Source organism: Aquarana catesbeiana, linkage group LG05 (assembly GCF_042186555.1).
Source record: "Aquarana catesbeiana isolate 2022-GZ linkage group LG05, ASM4218655v1, whole genome shotgun sequence".
NCBI classification, from domain to species: domain Eukaryota; kingdom Metazoa; phylum Chordata; class Amphibia; order Anura; family Ranidae; genus Aquarana; species Aquarana catesbeiana.
In genome coordinates this window covers 457,459,360-457,478,969 of record NC_133328.1, presented here as the reverse complement: position 1 = coordinate 457,478,969, position 19,610 = coordinate 457,459,360, and the positions used below count along the sequence as shown (strand labels likewise).

General features: G+C 46.6%; 1 protein-coding gene across 1 annotated transcript in view; it reads left to right on the top strand.

Annotated features, from left to right (window-relative positions):
• Positions 1–19,610, top strand: part of RAB31 (RAB31, member RAS oncogene family) — a 78,216-nt gene that overhangs the window by 37,096 nt on the left and 21,510 nt on the right. The window contains exons 4-5 of the mRNA XM_073631339.1: positions 7,331–7,402; positions 12,763–12,869. Of these exons, the coding sequence (XP_073487440.1) occupies positions 7,331–7,402; positions 12,763–12,869 (179 nt within the window). The remainder of the gene's footprint in view (positions 1–7,330; positions 7,403–12,762; positions 12,870–19,610) is intronic.

The window sequence follows — 19,610 nt, the reverse complement described above, 5'->3', positions numbered from 1 at the left end:
GTGGTGGTGGAACCTGATTCAGCAGAGGAGGAGGCTGGAATAGAACTGGTCTCTGAGATCGTACTAAGAAACGGGGGGGGGGGGGGGGGGGCGAATTCCTGTCAGCGTGAGGAACATCACTAGTCACCCAAAAAGCTTAAAGCCCCGTATGGTGATCGAAAAAGTGAGTGCTGCCACCCAAGTGGCAGGAGATGAGGTAGTTCAGAAGGGAGATGGAAAAAGAACCACTGCCCAAATCTACCCTCTGCATGGGAGGAGAGGATCAAAGCTCAGATAGCTCGATGGGAGAAAATGTTCTCCAAGAATGACTTTGATGTGGGCTGTGCCAGGAGTGCTCAACATCGAATTCGACTGACCGAAGATGAGCCTTTTCAAGAAAGGGCTAGGCGAATCACCTTGTGTGATCTGGAGGATCCTCAAGAGCAGCTGGCTGAATTGAAGAGATCAGGGGTCATTAAGGAGTCCAGGAGACTCTATGCTTTCCTGATCGTGGTAGCGAGGAAGAAGAATGGGTCCCTTCGGATGTGCATCATCTACTGAATCTTGAACCGAATAACTATCCCAGATCAGTACACAACCCCTCGCACAGAAGAAGCCCTGCAAAGCTTCTCAGGGGCCAAATGGTTCAGTGTGATTTAAAGAGTGGATATTACCAGATCCCCATGCATCCAGATGACCGAGAACAAGATGGCCTTTATCAGCCCTCTAGGGTTTTTTGAGTTTGACCGAATGCAACAGGGATTAACAGGGGCCGGCCCCTGCTACTTTCAAGAGACTGATGGAGAACACTGTGGGTTATATGAACTTGGTGGAAGTGCTAGTTTATCTCAATGATATCATTGTGTTTGGCAGAATGTTGGAGGAGCATGCAGCTTGGTTAAAGAAAGTTTTCCAGCGACTACACGCCGAGGGGTTGAAGCTGTCTTTAGAGAAGTGCCAGTTCTACCAGACCTCAGTCACGTATCTAGGGCATGTGGTGTCAGCCGAGGGAATAACAACTGACCCTCAAAAGTTGGAGGCTGTCACTTCCTGGCCTCGTCCAAATACCGTCACCGAGTTGAGGTCATTCTTGGGTTTCTGCTCTTACTATAGAAGATTTGTGAAGAACGTCTCACAGCGTGCTGGCCCTTGAACGAGCTGTTACAGAAGCAAGTGAAAGGGAAACCAGCAGAAAATCCAAAGGGGAGGCCCCAGGAAGCCTCGTGAGTCTATCCAGGAACAATAGACAGCGAAGTGTGAAAGGTCGTTTGAACGGCTGAAGGAGAGCCTGGTTGAAGCCCTGGTGTTGGCCTACACTGATCCTGCTAATCGTATGAAATACATGTGGATGCCAGCAGAGATGGCCTTGGAGGGGTGTTGTACCAAGAGACGGGGGGGAACTACGCCCAGTGGCGTATGTGAGTTGCAGCCTCACCTCACCTGAGAAGAACTATCCTGTCCATAAATTTGAGTTCTTGGCCCTCAAGTGGGCTGTGGTAGATAAGCTACATGACTATCTGTACGGGGCTACCTTTGTGGTGAAGACTGACAACAACCCCCTGACTTACCTACTGTCCACTGCAAAGGTGGGCACCACTGGACATTGGTGGCTGGCAGCTCTGTCCGATTTTCAGTTCAGCTTGAAATACCGACCGGGTGTGGGAAACAGAGATGCTGACGCTCATTCCCGAAGGCCTCACTCTATCAAGGCTGGCCCGAAGAGTTGGGTACATTTACCTTTCGAAAGAGTACAGGCTGTGTGTCAAGGAGTAGAGTATAAAGACAGAGGAGCCATAGGGGCCGAAGCTGTGGGCGTCACCCCCGCGGGAGTACCGAAGTTTTACTGTCACGGATAGTACTTACCGAGGCCGAGATGCCGAGAGCGGCTCGCCCTTGTGACCACGCGCACCCTGTCCCACGGAGGTGATATAGGGAACAGTTGGCACATGGAGGCACGGGCCACCAGCAGGTGAGAGTTCCAGAAGAATCTGAGGAGCTGTATGAAGGGTAGCTGAGCTTCAGGAACTGGCTGAGGGTCCAATGCAGGACAGAAGGATCAGGTGCAAAGACAAGCAGACAATGCCAGAGCTCAAGGCAGGTGATCAGATATAGCAAAACTGGAAACAGGCACAAACAGGAAGCTGACAACAAACCAGCAACCCGTTTGGGTGCCAGAGCCGTCTGAAATAGCCCCGCCACAGCATGCGCATCGGCGTGCGCCATTGTGCACACTGCATGCGCTACCGTGCACACTCGCGAGCAACTGTGCGCACACGGAAACTGTTGTGCACACGCACACTCTGCACCATCGGGCCATGCACATGTGTGCACCGAAGTGCCAATCCGCGGCGCATGCGCGCAGGAGCATGGGGTGCGAAGGTAGGAGTCCTTCTCTGACAATTACTGTGATTTGACCCAAGTACGCAGCCAAGAATTGCCTCAGCTGACAAAAGAGGATATGAGACGGGATCAACGGGAAGATGCATTAGGGAGTCTGATAAGGAAATCATTATTCGCCCAAGACCCTCAGATACTGGTGAATAGCCCCATCGAGGGGGCCAAAGTAATCCATTGAGAGTGGGAACGAATGAAGTTCAAAGATGAAGTCATAGATCAAAGTGGTCCCTTTGAGGAACCAGGAGGTGTGAGTCAACTGTTCTTCCCTGAGAAACATCGTCTAACTGTGTTGACCGCTCTTCATGATGATCATGGTCACTTAGGCCCAGATAGAACCTTCAACCTGGTCAGGGATAAATTTTACTGGCTGTCCATGAAAACAGAGGTGGAAAACTACTGTCGCTCTTGCATCAGATGCATTCAGATAAAAACTTTAACGGGCAGGGCAGCCCCAATGGGCCATCTTCAAAGTCAGGGACCCATGGAGTTGGTATGCATTGATTTCTTGTGTCTGGAACCTGAAATGTGTGGATGAAGTAATATCCTGGTTGTGACAGATCAATTCACCCAATATGCTCAAGCTTTTCGCACTAGGGATCAACAAGCTAGTACCGTGGCAAAGACTCTATGAAGAAATTCTTTCTTCATTAGGGGTTACCCCAGCGCCTGCATTCAGATCAAGGTCGGGACTTTGAGAGCAAACTGATCAAAAGATTATGTGAACTCTTAAGCATAAAGAAATCCTACTCCTGACTACTCCTTATCATCCTCAAGGGGATCCACAACCTACGCGGTTTAACCGTACCTTGCAGAACACGTTGGGGACTCTCCCATTAGAGAAGAAAAAGCATTGGGGGGGATCATATCGCTGCAGTAGTTCATGCTTATAATAAATGATTCTACTGGATACTCCCCCTACAGGTTAATCTTCGGGAGAGAAGCTTGTCTACCTGTGGATCTGGCTTTTGGAACATCACTAGATCACACCTCCCAAGCCTCTTATAGGGGGTACATTGAAAGACTTCAGAAGAATCTCAAAGTAGCTTATGAGAAAGCCAAGGAGGCCTCTACCATCAGAGAACAGAGGAACAAGAAAAACTTTGATCTCAGAGTGATGGTTCAAGATTTACAACCTGGAGATCAAGTGTTGTTGTGCAATCTAGGGGTGCCAGGGAAACATAAGCTGGCTGATCGATGGTGTTCCCAACTCTACATTGTCTGTAAACGACTACCTGGGCTCCCTGTGTACCAGATTCAGCCTGAAGGGAAGACCGGCCCTATCAAGACTTGGCATCGAAAACATTTGCTGTGCAGAGGCTGTTCGAGTACCCTCACCCCCTTTCTTAGAGACTTATCAGTCCCCAACGCTGAGGCCTAGGGCCCAGAAAACTTGCCCACCCACACCCCCTGAAGAGAAGAGGAGTAATGATGAAGAATTAACTCTTGATTGGCTGTGGGTTTCTCCTTCGGAAGATGATTCTATCATCCCTGCTACTGAGGAAGAAGATCATCAAAAGACATCCTTTAGGAGCAGGACATGTCTTCCTTTGCCTGAAATTGAAACAGATCCTCACCCACCAAGGGGAGATGAGGAGGTCAAGGTGGAACCCAGTGAAGTGCCGTGTGTAACGGATGCTCCCACTCCTACTAATCTCGCTGAGAGAGAGAGAGAAGGTCCCTGAACCAGAACCGGAGTCTGAAGTAGAAGTTGAACCTGAATCTGGATGCAGTTTCTGAGGAACAGAACAGGGACCAGAGTGGAAAACATCTACTCCCGGTTGAGACAGAGGATATGCCCTCCAAAAAGACTGACGTATGATGCACTTGGAGAAAATTCTGACGAACTTATACCTACTGCTCAACCTTCCAGTCAAGCACTTGCCTCCTTTATCGAACCTTTAGTAAAGGATGACTTTGATCCACCTCCTGAAACTACTGGGTGGGCCACTAACTTGTTACTGGCTTGTCACAAAATTAATATGACTTAAACTGAGGATGTATGTAATTTGCTTTTAGAAGATCCTTTGTTGGGTCAGTTGTTAGCTGTTGCAACATCTAGTTTATCAGATGATTAATTATTCAGTTCTTATGATACAGTAAAGTGATCCCACAGGTTGTGATCTGTCTTTAGGGACCAAAGACTTTCAAGTGGGGGGAGGATGTAGCAATGTGGACTACAATTATAAAGTACAGTGATCCTCCGGTATTTCTATCATCATGTTTGTGAGCCAAACTAAAGGGATTGTGGGATGAGTAGTTCCTCAGACTGATAATTGCTTTGCATGACTCTGTACCTGGACTACATATCCCAGGGATCATTTCATACCATTGGAGGGAATGCTGGGAAGAACTATATAAGAAGCCAAAGCTCCAACCTGCACTCTCTTCCTCCTGGGCCTGACGCGAGACGGACCCCTCCATGCATGGAGAGAAATGTCGCGGCCTACCACGTGGTTTATCACATTCCAACCCGGCTGAGAGGGGCCTAGCACTGCTTGCTGTTCGTCAGACATCCATTCAGCACCACTTCAGTCGCCCGCCAACCTGTGTTCTGAGCTTCGCATCGGGAGATTGATACAGCGGATCTGCTGCACGTGTGTCACTACAGGAGCTGCTGTCCGGAGGGCATTAAATCGGCCCGGTCGCTGGTGAGAGGACAATTCCCCACCTTTACAAATCCTTTTCTCACGTGTTCATTGGGACACTTTGCACAGACATCTTTACATTGGGAGTACTTTACTAAACTTATCTTGAACACTGTGCATAGACACCTTTAGCTTCTATCATTTCAAGAAACCTTATTCCATACACTTCCACACAGCATAAAAAAGCAAGCATTCAATTTTCTCAGCTCACCGCTAAACCTCGGATGGCCGATACGTGACATCACGGACTCGGCTCCTCCCACCCATACGCATTACGCCCCGTGATTGGGCTTCCTCAGTAGGAGGAGTGTGGAGCCCTTGCAGGAGGAAATGGTCATAGGAAAATAAGTGGGGTCTTATTTGGAAATGAGCAGGTTTTTTATCTATTGGTGGAGGTTCACTGGACAGATAGAGAAGATACAAGAATTGCGATTCACGTATTACACTGTGGTGTTGATTATTGGACGGGACTATTTTCAAGATATTTGATGGATGCAAGTGGTTAATCACATCAACTGTCACTGTGTTTGTCACCATTTATGTAGAGTTATAAGCATATATGTAGTTTAATTTTTGTTTTATTATGATATTCGTTGCGCTGCACTATATGAGGAATAATCTGTTTCTGTCTCCCAGTTGCTCTCTTGTGTTGTCACCTTGCCACGTGTCCTTTATGTATAGATTATAAGGGGCTGCACCAATACTCATAACTCAGGCATGATCTGCTTTTGTCATTATTAACAAGCCCGTACTGAGCAATGACATGTACTGTAGTCGACACAGTGAGGAGTGAAAACACTTTTTTTTAAGAGAAAGAAAATTCGGCAATTGTTCAACAAACTTAAAGGGATTTCAAAGTTAAAATGTGTTTTTCCCTAATGCATTCCCTGCATTAGGTAAAAGATACCCCACAACCTGCTCTACTCAACCCTATTCCTGAACACTTTCCTGGCTGTTGTAACCACTTCAGTGCTGTCACAGCTACAGCACTGTTCCCCCCACTTCCTGGTCTCACAGGAGACACTGAGGCCAGTAGGATCCATGGGTTCCTGCTGCTGTCAGTCATCAGTCAAACTTCTGTGGGGAGGGAGCAGGGACATGGCTTAACGGCATTGTGTGTGTGGACACACACACAGCTCGGCTCAAAAGTGCACATACACGGGTGCCTCCATAGCATCTAGCATGCTAAGGAGGCACCCGGAGGAGGTAGGAGCAGGCAGCGCCGAGGGGGGACTACCAAAAGAGGAGGTAAGGAACCTTTCTGCGCAATATCATTGAACAGAGCAGGTAAATAGAACCAATTTTCTATTTTAACCAAAAAAAAATGTATCCTTTAGCCTAGGTTCACACTGACTGAGGTAAAGAAAACGTGCGAGTTCAGCTGAACTCGCACAATTTCATTCCCGCATGACAGTCCCGACTTCGGGGGGCGATTTCAGAGACATCTGTGCGGGTCTGCACAGATGTCAATGGGAATCGCACCCCCAAATTGCCAAAAGTAGTACAGAAACTACTTTTGGGAATTGGTGTGGCACCGCAAATTTGGGGTCGCACCGATTCGGAAGCTGCCATTGCCGGCATGTGCTGCCGATTTGGCATGCGATTGAACATGTCCAATCGCATGGCAAATCGCATCAATGTGAACCAGGGCTGCATATCACTTTAATATTACCTGGTTAACGTTTACATCTACTTTAATGTGTCCAAGATGGAGTTAATGGATGCATTAAAGGACCCATTGACACCATATACATTGGGCTGCGCTGGGCAGCCTTGTTCGACTCAATCTCATGGCAATTTGCCTTGAGTTTTATGGGTTCAGTTTACACCACTGGGCTGCACTGATGGAAAGTAGGACATACTCTACTTTTCTTCAGTGCACTACATCACATTGCAATATGCTGCAGTACATAAAGATGAATGAATTGCAACTTTGTGACTTTTCAAGTTGAAAAAAGTAAACAATGCAATGCGTCATTACAACAAATTGTCAGCATACCCTTCACAGCACACACCAGTGGTGCTAGTATAATGCAGCTGGTGGGATGCACAAGCCCACAGGCTTCAAGAAGGCTGTTGGAAGCTTTATAATAGCTTGTTGTACACATTGTTCTTATACAAGCTGAATCCCATGTGTTCAAGACATATAAGCACAACAGGTCCATATACATTGTCAAATTTATGATATTGCAAAGGAATTCATGATGGCATGGGGTCACTGTTATTACAATAAATGTGAATAGGCCGTTTTCTTACTAAAATTATTGACTATGCATTATGTAACTCACTGACATCTAATGCCTTTACAGTTCCATTCACTGGCACCAATGTACTACCGAGGCTCGGCAGCTGCTGTTATTGTATATGATATTACAAAGCAGGTACGATTCATTATATTTGAAGTTATAGCAATCCATTCGACTGCTCTAAGGCCCAGCATCATCGTTGCCAGCACCGTCTCGCTGCATAATCATTTTTGCAGATAGTAATAGCATTTGCTAAATTTTATGTATATGTAGTTTGTAACTATGCGATTACTAAAAAAGCAATTGGATTTTATATCGCTAGAGGGATTGCCTTGGGGGGGCATTAATGGTTTTACTATGGGACCTTATCACAAAGGAATATACCAGGTTGTGTGTGGCATCCTGGGCAACTTGTTTCATAAGGAAGTGTAATATGGAGTGGGTAGATGACGTGTTCAGCATGATTTGAACCAAATGTCCAGTTTTAGAAAAGGATGAGTGTAATTTTGGTTCACTTTTTCTCTTTCAGCTATGGATGTAGGCACTTCTAAATCCAGGTACACAGTAGGAATTTAGAATAGTACAAGGCGCCATTCTCTGGTTCTCACACTTCCCTGACTCAGAATGCAAACAATTATGATTCTAGTGCTGTACCTTTTTTTTTTTTTTTCATTTTGCATAGAGTAAGGGAGTGCAAAAACCTCATCATGTGTTTGGTTTTTTTTTCGTCTCTGTCGCATCAGAGAGATTTCCCTATACTTCCTGTCCCATAGCCAAAACAGGTAGCGAGAGAAATGCCTCCACAGTAAGGGATTGTCACCAGGGTCACCAGAACTAGTCTCTCCATTGGAAGATTTCTGCTCTCTTTCTATTTTGGGGACAACCCAAAGGTTGGTATTTTCTTTTACATTCACTTTCAATCATAGGAAAAATAGAGAGGGTGAATCTTCCTAATGGTGACATAGACAGCAATAAAACCCTGACAGGTGTTCTAGATTTTCTCCTCTCCATTTAAAACAAAACCAAAAAAGTATGCTTTCAGTTATACTTGAACACGAAGGGGTATATTTACAAAAGGGTGAATCTGACATTCAGTAAAAGTGAAGTTGTCCTTTTGGAGGCATTTACACCAGGTGTGGTGGGGCTACCATGGGCAGCCTTTCCAAGCGCAGTCTCAGTGCAAGACAAGGCAAATGCCTTGTCTTCTACCAGGACAGTTCACATCACTCTATTGTGATGGTGTGCACTGAAATAAGTACGACAGGCCCCTTTCAGTTTGATGCAATGCAGTCCACAACCTCGCACCACACTGAGGTCAACAGAACTTAATGAAATGTCACTTAGGGGGAGATTTACTAAAATTGGAGCACTGAGATTATGGTGCAGCTGTGCATGGTAGCTAAGCAACTTCAGCTTGTTCAATTAAGCTTTGACAATAAGCCCCTGTTCACATCGGAGCGATTTGAAATGCGATTTGACATGTCAAATAGCAGCTTATTGCGGGCAATGGCACTGTCCCAAGCGGTGCGACTCCAACTTTGCAGGGCCGATCCTAGGGTCACAGACGCCTGGGTGCAGAAATATTTCTGGCGCCCCCACGTGGGCGTGGTCATCTTACCAACTCCTCCCCTTTACAAATGTTTCTATGGCAATGACTCAAACACAGAGATGCTCCCCTAAGAAGTCTTCGTTACCCTGGGCTCCTCCCATGATCTCTTAACAATAAGCCTCGGTTCACACCAGAGGCGGCACGACTTGCAGGTCGCCTCACCGAGGCGATCTGCACACGACTGCCCGGGCGACTTGCAAAACGACTTCTGTATAGAAGTCTATGCAAGTCGCCCCCAAAGTCGTACAGGAACCTTTTTCTAAGTCGGAGCGACTTGCGTCACTCCCCTTAGGACGGTTCCATAGCACAGAACGGGAGGCGACTTGTCAGGCGACTAGGTCGCCTGACAAGTCGTCCCTGTGTGAACTGAGCCTAAAGCAAATACAGGAAGAGTTTACACTTATGAGACCTGGAGCGGAGTCTCTCTGATGCACACAGAGAGGGCTTCTGTTAGAGAGTCTGTTAGAAAAAGCCCGCAGACATAGTACAGGAGATGATCAGAGACTGCAGACATGGTACAGGAGATGGTCAGAGACTGCAGACATGGTACAGGAGATGGTCAGAGACTGCAGACATATCACAGGAGATGGTCAGAGACTGCAGACATAGTACAGGAGATGATCAGAGACTGTAGACATATTACAGGAGATGATCAGAGACTGCAGACATAATACAGGAGATGGTCAGAGACTGCAGACATAATACAGGAAATGGTCAGAGACTGCAGACATAATACAGGAGATGATCAGAGACTGCAGACCTAATACAGGAGACGGTCAGAGACTGCAGACCTAATACAGGAGACGGTCAGAGACTGCAGACATAGTACAGGAGATGATCGGAGACTGCAGACATAATACAGGAGACGGTTAGAGACTGCAGACATAATACAGGAGATGATCAGAGACTGCAGACATAATACAGGAGATGATCAGAGACTGCATAGTACAGGAGATGGTCAGAGACTGCAGACATAGTACAGGAGACGATCAGAGACTGCAGACATGATACAGGAGATGATCAGAGACTGCAGACATAGTACAGGAGATGATCAGAGACTGCAGACATGATACAGGAGATGATCAGAGACTGCAGACATAGTACAGGAGATGATCAGAGACTGCAGACATAATACAGGAGATGATCAGAGACTGCAGACATAGTACAGGAGATGGTCAGAGACTGCAGACATAGTACAGGAGATGGTCAGAGACTGCAGTTCTTATGAACGTTAGTAGCTAATGACCGATCAGCCCTCTCACCTGACCCAGCGATACAGCAACAGTTCCTCTGATCAGGAGTCAGCTCACTCTGAATTGCCCGTGGTGACTCCGCTTGGTAGAGCCAGATATATATTCTGGCAATGACTCCATTCCTTTCTCTGCCAGGCATGGCACCAGGCTGTGTGGCTTTCCCTCATGTGGCGCAGGTCAGCGGGGTTCTCTCTCTGATGGTGTTCCCTCAGCACTGCCCTCTCCCTCTGGAGTCCTGGGTGTACTTCCCTGAAAGCTTTCCCAGGCTTCTGGCTCTCTCTCTCTCCCATTCAGCTGAGCATGCTGTGTGGGCTGCAGTTTCCATGTTACAGTGGGGCTGCCAGTCCTCGGGACTACATGTCCCACAATCCTCTTCTTTGCTCCTTTTTTTTTCTTCCCTGGCTAATATAAAGGTGGGGGAAGAAACATAGTGCGCCGCTCACTAGTACAGACCTCCCATCAGTATAGACCCCCCTCAGGACAAACCACCCCCTCCATTAGTACAGAACCACCCCTCCTCCATTAGTACAGACCCCCCAGAACAAGCCACCCCCCTCAATTAGTACAGACCCCCCAGAACAAACCACCCCTCCTCTATTAGTACAGACCCCTAGGACAAACCCCCCTCCATTAGTACAGACCCCCCGGACAAACCACCCCCTCTATTAGTACAGACCCCCCAACAAACCACACCCCTCTATTAGTACAGACCCCCCCGGCCAAACTACCTCCCCTACATTAGTACAGACCCCCCCAGGACAAACCACCCCCCCCTCCATTAGTACAGACCCCCCAGGACAAACCACCCCCCTACATTAGTACAGACCCCCCCAGGACAAACCATCCCCCTACATTAGTACAGACCCCCCCCAGGACAAACCACCCCCCTACATTAGTATAGACCCCCCAGGACGACCCCCAGAACAAACCACCCCTCCTCCATTAGTACAGACCCCCCCAGAACAAACCACCCCCTTCCATTAATACAGACCCCCCAGAACAAATCACCCCCCCTCTATTAGTACAGACCCCTAGGACAAACCCCCCTCCATTAGTACAGACCCCCCGGACAAACCACCCCCCTCTATTAGTACAGACCCCCCCAGAACAAACCACCCCCCTCCATTAGTACAGACCCCTCTGGCCAAACTACCTCCCCTACATTAGTACAGACCCCCCAGGACAAACCACCCCCCCACATTAGTACAGACCCCCAGAACAAACCACCCCCCCAACATTAGTATAGACCCCCCCAAGACAAACCACCCTCCCCCTACATTAGTATAGACCCCCCCAGGAGAAACCCCTCCCCCTACATTAGTATAGACCCCCCCCAGGACAAACATCCCCCCCATTACGTTAATTTAAAACACCCGGGCGGCAGCTGGAGAGTAGAGAACAGTGTGCAGCCGCGCCGCCTGGGTGGAGCATGTCAGGCTTGGGCAGCAGGCGGGATCGAGACACAGGAGGTCAAAGGAGGAGTACTGGAACACGTTGGGCTTGGGCACGGCACGGGCCGCCCCCCCCAGTGACATCACCGCGCGGCAGAGACAGCCACTCCGATCTCATTTTGCTCTCCTCCTCTGACGGGAGGAGGGGGGGAGGCGGGCTTCGGCACGTCGAGGCGGCGACCAGCAGAGAGAGCGAACAAGGAAGAGGAGGAGGGAGGGGAGCACTCTGGCGCTTCAGCGCCCCCACCTCTGTGGCGCCTGGGTGCACTGCACCCCGTGCACCCCATCCAGGATCGTCACTGTTTGCAGCGCAGCACCGATTTCTAAAAGTAGCTCCTGCACTACTTTTGGTGACTTCGGAGGCGATTTTAATAGATATCTGTGCATGAACTCGCACAGATGTCTTTCAAACCGCCCCCAAACTGCGGGTTTGAAATTGGGCGAGCTCAGCTAAACTCGCACGATTTCAAACCCGCCTTCAGTGTGATTGAGGGATAAAACCTGGAAGCTGATTGGTTTCTATGCAAAGCTGCACCATATTTTCCATGCTCCAATCTTAGTAAATCTTCCCCCAGTGTGACACTTCAATAAAGTTTGCTTACAAAATAAAATAAAAAGGCAACAGTGCAATGTGTCATTATCGGTGCATTGGTACTGCTATCATTCAACCACCTGTACTTACCTTCTATTGTGTTCTTCTCAGGATCAGAGGAATGGGGAGAGTGCTAAACACCACCATAGTTCATATACTGTATTTTTATTGGAAGGAAACACTAATTATTTCCCCCTGTACAGTTATGAGGAGCGAAAATCCAGCTGGTGCTGATAAAATCAAAAATGATCTGACAAATGCAGTCAAAAGCAGAGCAATCTTGTGCACTGATAGGCTTCAATGATACTGGAAGTCCTTTTTGAGTTTAGGAAAAATGAAGTTTTAGTGCACAAATAACAAATAGAAAGGTTGTGGTTGGGGGCCCAACCAGTGGTTTCAATTATGGGAGATGACATACAGCTTTTGAAGCGTTTATGTGAGAATCGCTTTGAAGAGCACATGTTTATGTACTGTCAAAGTCTTTGTTTTAGTATGCAGTAATACATACAAGATTTGAGAAATACAGTAGATGCTTCAAGGAACCATCAAACAAGAGGTAATGAATATGTAATGCTCTAATATGTACACAGGACTCGTTCCATACACTGAAGAAATGGGTGAAGGAGCTGAAAGAACATGGTCCAGAGAACATTGTTATGGCCATCGCTGGAAATAAATGTGATCTCTCTGACATCAGGTAAAAATTTGTATACATTACATGTGTACATCAATGTTTACAAAGGGTAAAGCAAGGATTTAAAGCAGTATTAAACCCAAAAGCAAACATTTATTATATTGCAGCTTACCAATTCTTAGATTTGATAGCTGCATTAGTTTTATTTTTGTAGGCTTTCTTTCTTCTATTTTTATTTGGTGATCCATCCAATAAGTCTGTTGTTTTTCAAAAGAACAAGCTTTCTTCCAGTTCATTTTCAGTTTACAGGGATGAGACAAACCATTGAACACTAACAGCATTTATTTATTCATGTAAAACCTTTATCCCATTAGGAAAAAACTGTTTGCTGTAACTGATTATAAACTGTGAGTTGGAGTTTGGCTTCAATTCTTAAAGTGGATATACACCCGATTCATGAAATTTGAGTTGGGCACATATATCTACAGCTTATTCTTATCTCCCTCCAAACTTCTGACAAGTTCTCCATCACATACAGTATGATAAAAGCAACCAGACTTTTGTGTTGGGGAGGATGCTATAAATAGATTAGCAGAGCCCTGAACTACTCAACAATCAGCTTTGAAAGTCTCTACCTATGAGGAGAGGGGGTGTGTGTCTTTCCTCCAATCAGCTGTCTTGGCTGTATGCCCAGGCTTCACTGCAATGTTGAACAGGAAGAGAAAATCTAACATGATCTGCACTTTCTAAATGGTATATAAAGATGAAGACAGCAGATATACATGTAAAACGTATGCAGGGAGATTTGTTTCATCCCTGTGTATCTGAGGCTGTTCACTTCACTGTGTATATGTGAGGCTAATATATCTAGTACTCCCTTCCCCAGACTGACAATGCTGTTGTCCAAAAGGATCTTCATTCATCCAGGGTATAGACACTTTAATACAGGAGTGGTGTTACTAGTCAGATCACCAGGGGAAAATAGAGGGAAAAAAGTCTAAAAAATAAAAATAATACAGCCACCACATCGAATGATTAGTAAGCTGCAATATATTATTTTTTTTGGTTTGGGTTTAATACCACTTTAAGTTATTGGGCTCATCTTTATATACTTAGTGTGTCTTGTTTGAAATGCTAAGTAAAAAAAAAAAAGAAAAATTATACATTTGCATTTGTACCAATAAAGGGGAGGGGTTTTAGGGGTTGTAAAATGCTCCGTAGGTCTTTCTCTAATTTGGAGAAGAAAGCTCATTGGGAAAACTATGACAATTTTACAGTTTGATAAGCAATTATGCTTGCAGTATACTTTTTTGCAAGCAAAATTTCTGCAATTCCTACTTTACGGCAAGTGAGGTACTGTTGATCCTGTCAAAAATTCAGGTCCTGTACACTCTGCATTCTCAAGCAGTCTTATCTGTCCTCCCAGTTCTCTTCTTGGGCTAAAGAACACCAACCCCCATTAGGAACCAAATGCATTTCTACTGGATCCACAAGTATTTTCTTGCAGCATTTTTAAAGGGATAAAGCATGGGGAAATGTGATATACTGTAGAGAAATACTGTATGTTTTAATTTTGGGGAGTAGCAGCCAGCTATCTCGATCCCAACAATGCTGTATTGTCCTTTGGTATGCCCAAACATACCCACTGCAGACATATTGTGGTCTTTTTGCTACAAGAAGCTTGATGTAACATCCAACATGCCTTGGACGTTTGTAACTGATTAGTAACACACTCTGTAACATTTTAATAAAGCTTAAAAACCGCACAGGAAAAATGTTAAAGAAAATCTGTTCTAAGGAAAAAATTGAGGCTGCTATTGCTGACTTCTTTCTGAGCATGTCAGTTATCCGGTTGACAATTAACTGGAAAAAGTTTGAAGATTAAATGTTTAGACTTTAACCGCTTCAGCCCCGGAAGATTTTACCCCCTTCCTGACCAGAGCATTTTTTGCGATTCGGCACTGCGTCGCTTTAACTGACAATTGCGCGGACGTGCGACGTGGCTCCCAAACAAAATTGGCGTCCTTTTTTTCCCACAAATAGAGCTTTCTTTTGGTGGTATTTGATCGCCTCTGCGATTTTTATTTTTTGCGCTATAAACAAAATAAGAGCGACAATTTTGAAAAAAACGCATTCTTTTTTACATTTTGCTATAATAAATATCCCCCAAAAATATATTAAAACATTTTTTTCCCCTCAGTTTAGGCCGATCGTATTCTTCTACATATTTTTGGTAAAAAAAATCGCAATAAGCGTTTATTGATTGGTTTGCGCAAAAGTTATAGCGTTTACTAAATAGGGGATAGTTTTTGTGGCATTTTTATTAATAATTTTTGTTTACTAGTAATGGCGGCGATCAGTGATTTTTATTGTGACTGCGACGTTATGGCGGACATGTCGGACATTTTGACACAAAAATGCACTGATTACTGTGTAAATGACACTGACAGTGAAGGGGTTAACCACTAGGGGGCGGGGAGGGGTTAAGTGTGTCCTAGGGGAGTGATTACTAACTGTAGGGGGATGGGCTAGCAGTGTCATTACACTGATCACTGCTCCCGATGACAGGGAGCTGTGATCAGTGACACTTGTCACTAGGCAGAACGGGGTCCCGCTGACTCGATCGCCACGGGGATACCCGCGATCGCCTCACGGAGAGGACGAACGGGGAGATGCTGATGAAAAACAGCATCTCCCCGGTCGTCCTCTCCGTGAGGCGATCACGGGTATCCCCGTGGCGATCGAGTCAGCGGGACCCGCGACCCGACTCACGGAGCTCCCGGCCGGCGGCGCACGCACAATGGCATGGTGGGAAATTCAAATGGACGTACCTATACATCCATTTGCCCAGCTGTGCCATTTTGCCGACGTACATCGGCATGCGCCGGTCGGGAAGGGGATGAACAAGAAAATAGCGACGATGGAAAAGATCCTGCGAGCCACACAAAACTTGGTAAAGCACTACTCAGCTGCATGCGTTAAACACGTCTCATACGCGTGCAAAATGACAAATGTAAAAATGCTTACGCTGCGCTAGAGTGTGTTAGACATGCTACTAAATTATAGCATGATAGAACAACTGCGTCTAAATAAACGCATGTGGATGTGGGAAACACAATACCTCTACAAGGTAAGCGGACCTAATAATAGATACCGTAAATACTCTGAATACAAATGTGAAAAATGACAAATACATATAAACGCATCAAAGTATAAATGCAAATTCGAAATGTGAAATAAGACAGATTAACGCATCAAAGTGCACATGTACCAATAAGCATAACTGAATCACAGCATTACTAGATAGTGCAGTGAATAAATGAATATAAACGCATCAAATGTGTCAATATGCATAACTAAATGTCAATATTGCTCAAATGTGCAAAATATAAAACGCATAAAGTGCAAATGTGCAAATAAACATACTTATTACAATATAAATATAGGGGGCGGGGAGGGGTTAAGTGTGTCCTAGGGGAGTGATTACTAACTGTAGGGGGATGGGCTAGCAGTGTCATTACTCTGATCACAGCTCACGATGACAGGGAGCTGTGATCAGTGACACTTGTCACTAGGCAGAACGGGGAGATGCTGTTTACATCAGCATCTCCCCGTTCGTCCTCTCTGTGAGGCGATCGTGGGTATCCCCGCGGTGATCGAGTCCGCGAGACTCGCGACCCGACTCACGGAGCTCCCAGCTGGCGCGCGCGCCGCCGGCGGTGCACACGCAATGGCACGGCGTGGAATTCAAATGGACGTTCAGGTACGCCCATTTGCCCAGCCGTGCCATTCTGCCAATGTACATCGGCGTGCGCTGGTCGGTTAATCGCTTTATACTTATTTCAGGTCAGCAACTCAAAAAGCTTTGAAACTAGAGGCAGTCAGACAACTAGCATGTTCAGAAGGAGGTCAGTAATAGCAGCATCCATTTTCTCTCAGTACAGGTTTGTGTTAAAGTAATAATAAACCCTTAGCCTATTTTTATTTTAACACATTGAGAGCAATAAAACAACCATTCCCCAGTGAACTATGTGTTAAACTGTTTACCCCAGCACTTGCACTTTGCAGCTTTCAATGCTGCTGCCTCCTGCTCTCTCCGTTTTGCTTTCCTGAACTTTCTGTTTTCACAGTGTAGGGCCTATCCCCGGAGAGACAGCTGTAAATAGAAAGGTTCTCCCAAGTAGTACAGAGGCTGCCAGTCAAACAAGAATTTAGGCTCAGTCCAAGGGATGCCTTTTTAGAATTTATTGCTGAAGAACTTTAACAGGAGAGGGATTTAGGGTCGCTGCTCCAAAATGATCAGTAACAATATTTGGGAGGACAGACTTCTCTCTAATCTTTCAATAGCAGTTTTCTGGAGGAAGCAGGGAATGGCCAGTATATCTAGGACCCTACAACAGAGGTCCATATAGCCATGTCTGGCTCTCAGTTTTCTTCCGGCACTTACACAATCAATAATCCCCAGCAAGGTCTTTACTCACTATGTCTGCCAAACAGCATCCACAGGTAGATATTCGTTGAGGAAGATAACAAGAATCTTCTCCAGACCAGAACTTCTTTGCAGTGCCCTCCAGAATATGTTAACCCTCAAGCAATCTTGCCCAGGCCCTCAGCTTCTGAGGCCCAGACCGCAAATTCTTGTCTTAGTATAACTGCCTCCAGAGGATCGGAACCCTCCCTTGATGGAAACTCGCTCATCCATGTCTTTATGGACCTTGCTTTGTGCACTGGTCCAAATCATTTGGTGGAGGGGGATTATGGTGTGGGGTTGTTTTTCAGGGGTTGGGCTTGGCCCTTTAGTTCCGATGAAGGGAACTCTTAAAGGGGTTGTAAACCCTAATGGTTTTTCACCTTAATGCATTTTATGCATCCACAGGTACAGTGGTGGTGTCTTTTGGGGGGATGGCAAACAAACAACACTGACAGCACCCCCCCCCTCCCCGGGGGGTAGTCCGGCACTTATACGCTTGTGTGGTAGGGCTTTCCTCCTGATTGGTGGGGAGGAACTTTAGTGTGAAAATAGCGAAAATTAATTTGCTTAGAGCCCACTGCTCTGCGCTCCGAGCCCGTTTTTGAAGCCTATTATCAGGTGCTTCAAAAAAACACCCACCCCACATTGGAATCCATAGTCCAGTGCCCTGATATGTAGATCAGGGGGCTGGACACATGGATAGGGAAGGCGGCGCCCATGTGCCCTCTATGGAAGCGCCGCCACTGCTAAACAACTAACTAAATATACAAATATATACAGTACAAATGTGAACTGTGTAAGGCAAGGGAAAACTGGAGGAACTGATGGGAAGGGGGAAACAAAACGGGGAAAGGAACAACAGGGAACAAGGCAGCAGGGTACTGGGTACAGGGCAGGAGCAAGAGTAAATGGCAACAGAGTCAGGCAGCAGGTCGAGCATAAAGAAGAACTGGGCTTGCGACTCCTCTATACTGGGCAATAGGTAGGCACACAGAATCACAGGCTCCCATCCTTCTTTTGTACTAGAACAACGGGAGTGACCCATGGTGTCACGTACCTGGTAGGTTGTGAGCCTGAAGTGCAGAGAAGGACCTCCCTTACAGCTCCCACTCCTGTTCCTCTGGAATGGAGACAGAAGGCCAGGAGTGAGGAGTGGTATGGGTGCCTGACAGGATCGACAGTCACCGGAAGTGCAGGAGTGGTGACACCCTCTGGGTCCAGAAGCTGAAGAGGACGCTGGATCGCAGGGAGGACCCGGAGCCACAGCAGATAAGGAAGCAGGTAAGTAAGCAGGTAAGTAAGTAGGACTGGAACCAGGAACAAGCAGCAGGTAGCAGCCTGGAACGCTGGACTGGAACCTGGAACAAACAGCAGGTAGTAGCCTGGAACGCTGGACTGGAACCCAGAACAGGCAGCAGGTAGTAGCCTGGAACGCTGGACTGGAACCTGGAACAAGCAGCAGGTAGTAGCCTGGAACGCTGGACTGGAACCTGGAACAAGCAGTAGGTAGTAGTAGGGCTGGGAAAAAAATCGATTTGAATCTTGAATCGAATTGAGAGGTCAAATCGATTCAAATCTTCTTCAAATCGATTTTTTTAGATTTTTTTTTTTTTTAACAGCACCACGCCGGGCCTGAGGAGCTGCGGGCACGATTTTTCAGGCGAGGCCCGACGCTGTGCATGGGTGGGTGGGTGTGTAGGCGGGGTAATGGGCGAGGCTGTTGGTGGAACACTGCTGTGCATTGGAGGGCTGTGATATCAGAAGGAGGAGGGGGTGGGGGGATCACAGGGACATTCCCGGGCTGCAGAGAGAGCGAGAAGGGAGGGTGAGTCAGAGCTGCCTGTATGGTGTATTTCATGAGATACTGATAGCCATGTGATCACTGCCAGAAAGAATAATACCTCAGAGGAGAGAAGTCACATCACATCCCATTCCATATATTCACCCTTCTTAAATTTCATTACACAGCACTGTGCTCAATATATGACAATACCCCCATATGACATCACACAGCAATGTGCTCATCACTGTATACTGACATGCTACATCACTGAATACTGACACACTACATCACTGAGTGATGTAGTGTGTCAGTATACGGTGATGTAGCGTGTCAGTATACGGTGATGTAGCGTGTCAGTATACGGTGATGTAGCGTGTCAGTATACGGTGATGTAGCGGCGTGTCAGTATACGGTGATGTAGCGGCGTGTCAGTATACGGTGATGTAGCGGCGTGTCAGTATACGGTGATGTAGCGGCGTGTCAGTATACGGTGATGTAGCGGCGTGTCAGTATACGGTGATGTAGCGGCGTGTCAGTATACGGTGATGTA